The 9,712-nt window shown below is 41.5% G+C and overlaps 1 protein-coding gene across 1 annotated transcript in view; it reads right to left on the bottom strand.

The window, feature by feature from the left end:
- ece2a (endothelin converting enzyme 2a) overlaps positions 1–9,712 on the bottom strand; it is a 108,312-nt gene that overhangs the window by 97,523 nt on the left and 1,077 nt on the right. Inside the window, exon 2 of the mRNA XM_008281211.1 lies at positions 7,792–7,956. Coding sequence (XP_008279433.1) covers positions 7,792–7,951 — 160 coding nt within the window. The 5' untranslated portion in view covers positions 7,952–7,956. The remainder of the gene's footprint in view (positions 1–7,791; positions 7,957–9,712) is intronic.

Here is a 9,712-nt window from a genome sequence, read left to right as displayed (position 1 = left end):
TTCAAAGAGGATTAAGCATCAAGTATGTTGATAGAGTCAACAATTTCCAGTACACTCCAGTGCTGATAAGGACACACGAGCACAGACCGTTGGCCTAAAATGCTACATAACAGGGATGAAGCAGCCGCAGTGACTGATAGCATCCCCTCGAAATGTGCAAACCTCTAGTGGGATGCCGATTTCTGAATGAATCGTAGCTCAACATAATGGCCTACAAGCAGTTAGTTGGATTCTGCTGTGAAAAGTGCAGCTCCCAAAGCTCCCAGCACTGCTGTAAACACCTCTGCTCCAGCTATATATAGCTGGACTGGCTCCGGGCACACAGGTGGACATCTTTGATACCAAATACTGACAAACAGGCGCAAGGGAGGGCAAGGGAGGCGATGGGTGACGAGGAAAAAGAGATGGAGAAAATGAGGAGGAGTCTGAGCTGATAGAAGGATGTGACGAAGGAGGGAGAGAAGGAGACGTCTGTGAGGAATGAGAGGTTAAAGGCCGAGAGGGCGACGGAACACAGGCTTTAAGAGGCCGCATTGTTGCTGGAGTGTAGTAGCGTTCTTAAAAAAGGCATAACATCATTGTAGTCAAGGCAGTGGGTCAAACATAGTTACACAGCAGCTGCCTGAACAATCACGCTTGTGGTCTTTCTTTATTCCTTTGCCAATAAACACCACTTACATCACCCAGAGGAGCTGCAGGATCCAGCATGTGACGGTCAATGATGCTCAGGCTGATGACAAGCAAAAAACTCACAGGCTCTTACTGGCTTTTACAGTTTTTATATGTCATTTGCTAAAATAAAGCAGTTGAAACCGTCACCAAAAGCTAATGAGTGTATAAGAAAAAGCTTCGACAGCAGTTTTGCAGTTTATCAAAGCAAAACTTATCAGAAATTCAATCACGTATTGTAGGTTTTATATAGTGATGCACAAAATTAAAATTTCTGATCTTAAGATTTCGGATATTGCCGATATCGATATTCAAAGTAAGCACTGTGAGAACTATTCCAAAGAAGCCCAAACCAAATTAGACCACATAGTCTTCTTTAATACAAAAGTAAAACATTTTTAAACATATTTTAAGATATTTAATGTTCAAGTCCAGGATCATTTAAGTAAAAACATCTGTGAAACAGCAGCAAATGTAGAGACGAAGGCGCTAATGCTAGACAACCATCTGTTTTTCACATCGGCTAAATTTGCTCATTGGACCGATACCGAAATACGGGAAAAAACACTAATATCAGCCGATACCGACGTAGTTATCGATATATTGTGCATTCCTAGTTTTAGATTTTAAATCAATTTAACACTACTTAGTAAAAATCTGTTTGCACTTTGACATGAAAGAGTCTTTTTTTGTAAATTCATGTCAGAAAAGTCAGATTATATTGATCATGACTCAATGTTTAAAAAAAACAACAACAAGGGATGTGAATGATATTTATAGGCAGTGCATTTGCTTGAAGAGTCACTAAAATGATTTTTTTTTAAAAATCAATCATCGAAATAGGGGAAGTCCATAAATATGCCACTCATTTTTGTGTTTGTATGTGTTTGTTCTGAGAAAGCTTTGGCGATTCTGGGTATTCCCCTGTTTACCAGGTACTCCATCTGAAAATTATTCAATTATTCATTGACGCTAAAACGCACCTACTCATGTTCTAGCATCCTCGCGGACCCTGAAAGGCACTTCTTGGTCTCATCGTGAAGATTTTACGTCACTTTTCTCGGTATCAGCTGCACTGAACATAGATGCTCTTGGGACACCAGCACAAACACACACACACACACACACACACACATGCATCTCAGCTACACACACTGCAGGATAAAAGAGCCATTACATCATCACCCCTCGCCTTGGGGAACGAGCCATGAGCGCTGACCGCTTGGAGACGTGGGGTCATTACATCACTGGCAGCAGCCCGGAGCAGGCCAGAAAAGAAGGAGCTGTGTGTGCAGGCAGGAACTGGACCGTGCGCGAGCTGATCACTGCTAATGCTCGGTAATGTTGCTAACTCTCACAGCGGTCAGATGGAGGTTCGAGGGACTGCTTGACGCAACGCTGTGACACACATCCCCCCCTCAAGGCCTTCAGCTTACCCAGCAGTAATGAGCAAAAATAATATGAGGCCATACAGGACACACACAGCGGTTTTAAAAATAATGTTCTTATTAAAGCTGGGGTTTAGGTTCAGCTTACAAACTGGAATGTGCCTGTGATATCTTCCCACAGCCTTGTTTCATAACTGCAGGTCTTTTCATAATCCGGCACACTCCACGATTTGTGCTAATTGTCAGCAGTGCCTTTTTTTTATCATTATTCTGAGAAATATTTCTACGCTCTAGTCGATAAATGAGCAACACTCTGCATTATTACAAACAACGCTGACTGAACGTCGGTGTGCTTGAAGTGGGTGTCTCAGTGGGCAGTGTGACTTCTAAACAGGATCTGCTATTATGAATGAGTTTACCACCTTGTTGATCATGAGGGATCAGAGGATCGATACTGTATTTTGAGTATCCGTCCTTACGTAAAAGTTCTGTACTTTTCGGGAAGGTAAACGCTCGTGATGCCGAGAAAGTGAAAAGGTGAGAATGTGCAGAAACTATTGACAGCTAAACTGAAGGAACACAGGTACAGGGCTGGTTGGAAAACACATTTTTAATATATCTGCTTTTAACAATTTTCAGAGAAATTAAAAATGCTTCCTGGAACACTTGTTAAAGTATTTTTTTTGTCATGAAAAGCAAAACCATAAAAATGTGAGTTTGCCTCTTAATACTTTCTGTCTTTATCGGCCCAAAACCCTGTTGTTCCTGCTAAAAATGTAAAAGGCCATAAATATATTATGTATATGGGCAATGTGGCAAGCAGTGAAAACTGTTTGTTAGGAGGACTTTCTCTGCAGATTATGAGTATTTACAGGAGCAGAACATTATACATGTTATACAGCATAATGATGGAACATGTCGGCCAATGCGTTGTAGAAGGCAGGAGTTACAGAACATAAGCGAAAACCGACTTGTGCCTCCAAAACAGCTGCAAAGAATCTTGATTCTCTAAGTCAGAGGTGTCAAACTCTGGCCCGCGGGCCAAATTTCGCCCGCTTTGTAATTACATTTGGCCCGCGGAGACAATACCAAATGACTACTAGAGCTGCCCCCGGTATTATACTGTACAGCGCATTCACCGCTAATACTACAAATCCCATAATGCCCTGTTGTTGTTTTGGCGCGTCGATCAGTACAGGACCCAGAAACTCCCTCTCCTCTGTGACAGTAGGCATAGCGACTTCACACTACAACTGTCACTGTGCCATTGATGTGTTTTTTTATTTATTATTTGATTTTGCATGTCTCCACTATTAACTTATATATAATGTATGGTAATAAGCGTTGCTTGTTCCATATTCAATGTTAAAGTAAAATTTGTTTCGGTCCATATGTTCAATGTTGGCCCGCGACTTTGTTCAGGTTTTAAATTTTGGCCCTCTGTGTTTTTGAGATTGACACCCCTGATCTAAGTCTTTAAAACTCTACTGGAGGGATGAACATCATTCTTACAAAACATATTCCCTCGTTTGATGTTGTGATGATGGCGCTGTTGAACGCAATCAAAATCCAGAATCTCCCACAGATGTTAAACTGTATTGAAATCTGGTGTCTATGAAAGGTTCACATCATTTTCATGTTCTCTATGGATGGAGAGACCCCTCCTATCAGGATGGAAATGTTTCATCACAGCATTAAGGTGGCCAGTCAGATCCACTTTTTATTGACTTGCAGTGACTCTTCTATGAGGGTGTGACTGAACCCAAACCTTTCAAGCAAAAATCGCACTGAAGGCTAACACAGCCACAGAATCCTCTCACTGTGGAGGTCAAGAGGTCAGATTTCCTTTAAATTGTCACCTATCTGTGCATTTTAAAGTAGAGCCAGACTGATCCAGCAGTGGGCTAGCACAGATCATTCGTTACTATCAGTGTATACGCCGATGTGAAAACCTTCCTTGACAGAACATACAGAAAGAGATACTTGGGGGTAATTTAGAAGCACCGTTATCATACAGTTTGTCCAGCAGAGCAGCTTCACCTCTATCGTTTACAACAGTGTCTGCAGCGCATGTAGCAGAGTCACAGCTGAGCAAACTTTGGTGCAGAGTCTGTGAAATGCTGGAAAGTTCTTATCCACATCATGCTTGCACTACCTCATGTAATTCCAGATTATCACAAATGTGCTGTTATACAGGACCGTATATGGCAACTGCTGAAAAGGCGATCACGACAAACTAGACTAATATCAAAAGGCAGAAGTAGGGTAATGAGGAGGTAGGAGGCAGAAACTTGGTGAAGCAGGAGAAAACAGGGAAATGGAGGCTGACAGATAAACAGCAAGATGCATTATTAGACTGTACAGATAAAGAGAGAAGCAAAGTAAAACAAATCCGTGGAAGGAGAACGACATTAAAAGTGCCATCAAGACGCAGCACAACATTCGAGAACTCTCCTCATCCATGCAGCCCTCCCTCCCTTTTCCCTCTTTTCTCCCTCTGTGCTGTACAGATTATCTTAATGGAAATGACCTCCATCTGAGACAGCCGAGCGGCCCCAAACCTGATTAGTTATTTACCCCCCCTCCATCTCTCTTTCCTCCATCAACACACACACAAACAGCACCGTGGCGCCTCAAGTCTTTTCTTCAAGTCTTTTCCCTCCCCCCCCTCTGTACAGTTATGCCCCGGTCCCTCGATAGTGACGCTAATTTCTTGTGTCATCTCATCGTCGATAGTCTCTCTGGATGCACGGGCCTGACAAACGAGTGTATGCGCAGGCGGTAGCGAAGTGCTTTCGAGAACTCTTCGCGTCTATACGGCACGTGACGGTTCGCGCATCTTTACGATATGCTTCTCTGTATAGCTCCCCCTCTGTGCATGCGTGTTGCTGGAGAAGACACCGACACGTGCAGGTCACAGGAATGCGTGATTCCACAATTTAGCCAGAGAGAGAGAGAGAGAGAGAGATGCCCTTCTAGATGAAAGCTCTCAAGCGATATAATGGCCCTCTCCTTTGGGCTTAAATCAATGTGCAGAAAGTGGCCTGCCCTTGCGTTGCCTGCTGCAGTGTAATGCAGGAGAGAAGCAGGAGAAGATGTTTTATATATCAGACTCCAGAGTCTCTGAGCCCACTCACGCCTCTGCTGTAGGTGTGCCTATGACGCACACTGAAAAAGTGAGGCTGCACACTATCCGAGTCCGTCCGTCCGTCTGTCAGAACTTACCGCTTCAGTTTTTAACCAGCAAGGGTGCAAACCATCAACATCCAGATTAAACCCTGCAGGTGTAATAAAGTTGCATGCATTTTTTTTTTTGCGGTGGTCTTGCAGGAAAAGAGAAAAGAATAGCCAACTTTTGGGAACCACACTTGTCCCATTCCCCCCGAACACACACACATAGTAGAAAGCCCCTGTCACTCCCTGACACAAATTTAACAAACCTCCTGACACACACAAACACCACTGCGCATGCATAAACAAGGCTTCCATCAGAAAGAAACAGACCACCGTAGCCCTCTGTGCTTCTGGAGAGGAATAACAAGCAAACAACAAAAGACTTCAAAGCAGGCGTTTCAGCATATTGGCTTCCTCCTACAACTACTCTAAATGATAATTAAGAAAAATAAAAAAATAATTAAAATATCCTTTTAAGTGTCCAGAATCTTTCCTTAGTAAAAATCTTATTATTACAACCTACAAAAGTGATAACATCAAAGTGTGCAGCATCGACCACAGGAAACAAAACGCTTGCTCTGATCATGTTTACATAAAAAAAAACAATTAAATTAAGAATTACTTCAATGCAGAGTGAGATACGTAGCTCTGAGCTAGTAAGCAAATAACAATGATATGCAAATGCAACTAATAAAATGTTACGATTGTGTCAAATATCACAACAACACGGAAGCAACAAACAACGTGTGCCCATAGCGACAATCTCAAGCCACGTGCTTCGTGTTTTCTGCAGCTCAGAGTCCCATGCACGTCGAATCTCCTGTCAAAACACAGCCCTCACGATTCCTGTGTTGTTTGGTAGCACGTTTTGCAGAGCAGCAGGGTCATTAAACATTGTACTGCAGGTACAGTGGCGAACACAAAGGATATCGCTTAATGCAACGGTGACACCTTGTGGGCATTTGCAGAAAGGATTCAACTCATCCTGGTGAGCAAATGAATGTTGCTTCTATTACTAATGAAGGCTAAATAACACTCTGGAATATAGGATGTGTTGAATGACTTGGAACAATGTGCAGAAGAAACAACTTAGGAAATATAGTCAAACATCGTACAATAAAAAAAAATAAAATTAAAAAAAAGCAGAACTGGGTAATGAACCACACAACTTTATCCTAAATAAAAAGTTTCCATAACAAAAAGCTACCAAACACTTTCATTTAGCATTTAGTGCATCATCTGATTGTGGTCTTTTCTATCACAATATATGCTGGCATATGGCGTCACTGCGACATAAATATTCAGTCCAGTTTGTCCTTAAAAGTAAAGCAATTACTAGCTGGTACCTCCTAGACATTTTTCTAGAGAAAGACATTTGCTGCAACAGTAATGGGGGGAAAAGAGGCACCTGGATCGCCTCTTATTATGTCACAACAGAACAACAAAACAATTTAGCTTCCTTCTTAACCCTCTGAACCCTAAACCCCACTGGCAGGTTTGAAAGGAGTGCCATCTTTTTTAAAAAATCGCTATAATTACACCATTTATCGGAACCAGAAACTGTAAAAACAGAAAGAATCGTTGGATTCTTAACTGTCGCACAAAAGATATTTTTGTGTTCTCTGCACCTCCAGCGATGGTTGAGTGGTTTCCATACAGGTGCAGGATTTTATATTGCAGAGAAAAGCAAGCCCACGGTGAGTACAAATGTGAGAAGTGCAAAGAAACACAGAGGGTTAGGGAGCAAAGATCTCCTGTGCAGACTTGTTTGTCTTTGCGTACTGTATATCTGGTATCAACCAACAATAGCAACAATAGTATGCACAACATCAGATCGTCTGCTCCTTATTCATTATGAAGCTTCTGCAGTGCATCACACTGCATGATGACATGAATGTACAATAGTGGTGAGACAATTAATGACAAAATTATCATAATTTTGCATTTCTTTCAGCAAAATGCTCCTATTGCTGATGGTTTTTATGTAAAATGTAACACTTGAAATGTTAAATAAAACAGGTTCTTGAGACAAAAGCAGTTAGTATGAAATGCAAAAGATGGTGCAAAACATTTTCAAACAATATTCAGGTCTAATTAAGACTGAATCATAAATAAAAAAATAAAATACTATGCAGCAGATGTCTTCAGCAAAAAAATCAAATGTGTTAATACTTTCTTACATCACAGTATTCAAGCCCTGTTCATCACACCAACACGCGATTCTATACAAATGACTGTCTGGAAAGATTTAATGGCAGCATTAATGATCATAATGACAATAATGACAAGCGTGGTGATGACATGTGGCAGTCAGAATGACAAACGGTGGCAGGGATTTTTCTCTTTATCTGACAGCAGACAGTGGAGAGGTGACAATAAACGGGGGTTGGAGATGATTTTTGACACGCGATGCAGGCACGGGACTCAAACCAGGGACCTTTGTAACTGTAATCACCAGCTCTGACCCTTAGTTTCTCCCACAAAAGGTGTCAGAGAGAAGAAGAAGAAGAGAACAGATCTCCAAAGAAAGGACAGATAAAATAGGAATAAAACTACGAACCTAGTATCAGGATGGAGTCTTCTTTCTGGACGAATTTTTCCAGAAGGTGCTGGAATTTGGAGAAGCTCCCCAACCAGTCATAGCACTGCTCCGTCTTGTATCTTTCATCCCAGTATTCGACGTCTTTGTACCTGGAGTTATTATCAGGCAGGTGGTCCATCCTCTCTGGAACATGTAAATATGACAGAATAAAAAAACTATTAAAAGAGAACAAAACTAGAATAAGGGTTTAAATCTCTTTAGGACACTCTCAGCACTAATTAACTTAATGATTCTGACTTAAGACCCACTAAGAGAGACCCACTAAAGTTTTCAAGTCATTTGTAAGGTGCATAAAAAGCCATGTCACATTTCAAGATGATGCATATTTATTGCCATTATTATTATGTTTTTAGATTTGATCAAGAACCACTGGACGACACACACAGCTACAAGCAAAAATGATGTCGAATAATGTGTCGAATATTCTGTAAATTAGCTGGTTGGTGTCTAAAATGTAAAAATAAATAATAATTTAAACATATATACATATACACATACATAAATAAATAAAATATGTTTGTCCACAACCAGAAGATATTCAGTTTACCTTCATAGAGGGGTAAAGAAACCAGAAAATATTTACATTTAAGAAGCTGAAATCAGAGGATTTTGGCTTTTTCTTCTTTAAAAAAAACAAACTAATCAGTTATCCAAACGCTTGGTGACAAATAGTTGACAACTAATCCATCAGTCAGTTAATCACTGCAGCTCCAGCGATACGACGCTATTGGAGAACTGGGTACATTTTGTCCTCCTGGCTTTTGAGGCTTGGTAGCCAAGTGAGTAAGGGTCATATGAGGCTAGAATTTAATCACATCTCTCAGTGGAAATGGTGAAGTGGCCTAATCCTGCTATAAATGCAAAGGCAGGCACCAGTATGTGTATGTAGTAGTATGATGAGATTTGATATTACAGAACACTTGTCACAATTTATCCATATAGCAGATACATGACAGAGAAAAAAAAAATGAGAGAGAAGAAGAGTGGTGCAGTGACAGAATATAAGACAACGTGGAAGTAATCAGCATCATAAGAGGGCCACCTTCTTCAACCGACCCTCTTGTCCTTAGGTCACTTCAGCCCTCAGCAGAAAACTTTACCCGTCACCGGACTGAAATACCGCCCAGCTCTCTGGCTACTGCTGCACTTTCAGCCACCGATAGATCTCCTGAGACCCCGTCTGACTCTTTATCTCTGGTGATTTATCCTGGGAGACCCCATCTACCCTACTGTCCCCTGTGCCTGAAGGCCCTCCACTCCACCCCTAGTTACATCGTGATAAAGCAAGGCAACACAAAAGAGAGAGAGAGAGAGGCAGGTGATGAAAGCGCTCAACCAAACTGCAGATGAGGAGGAGCTCTTTACGTCGAACAGAAGCCACATGAGAAATGGAGCGAAGTTAAAATTGAGTTAACGGCAGCTTTACACAGGCCTGAGTTTTCCTGTGTGTGTCTATTTGTTTTTTGGGCTCAGCGTTAATGTTTAAATATTTGCTCATGACCGTAGTTTTCCTGAAGAAAAGGTCCAGATAAATATCAGTCATTTGATCTCAGCATTAACGCTTCAGTAGTTAGTTTGGTTTTAACTCCTAAAAACAAACCCACGCATCTATCAGCCACAACATGACATCTGAAAAACCAACATGGCTCAGTTCAAAACTTTTTCTTTAAATAGAACTTATCGTTTCTCTGACAGGACTTCAGCATCTGATGGTTTGTTGTTGCTGTTTCATAGAGAAAAACTAACATCCATCCATCCATTATCTATACGCCGCTTAATCCTCACTGGGGTCGCAGGGGGGCTGGAGTCTATCCCAGCTGACTTAGGGTGAAGGCAGGAGACACCCTGGACAGGTCACCAGTCTATCGCAGGGCTACAC

This window comes from Stegastes partitus, unplaced genomic scaffold, assembly GCF_000690725.1.
Source record: "Stegastes partitus isolate 25-593 unplaced genomic scaffold, Stegastes_partitus-1.0.2 Scaffold226, whole genome shotgun sequence".
Classification (NCBI taxonomy): Eukaryota; Metazoa; Chordata; class Actinopteri; family Pomacentridae; genus Stegastes; species Stegastes partitus.
The sequence above is the reverse complement of the archived record's forward strand: the minus strand, read 5'-3'. Positions and strand labels throughout refer to the sequence as shown.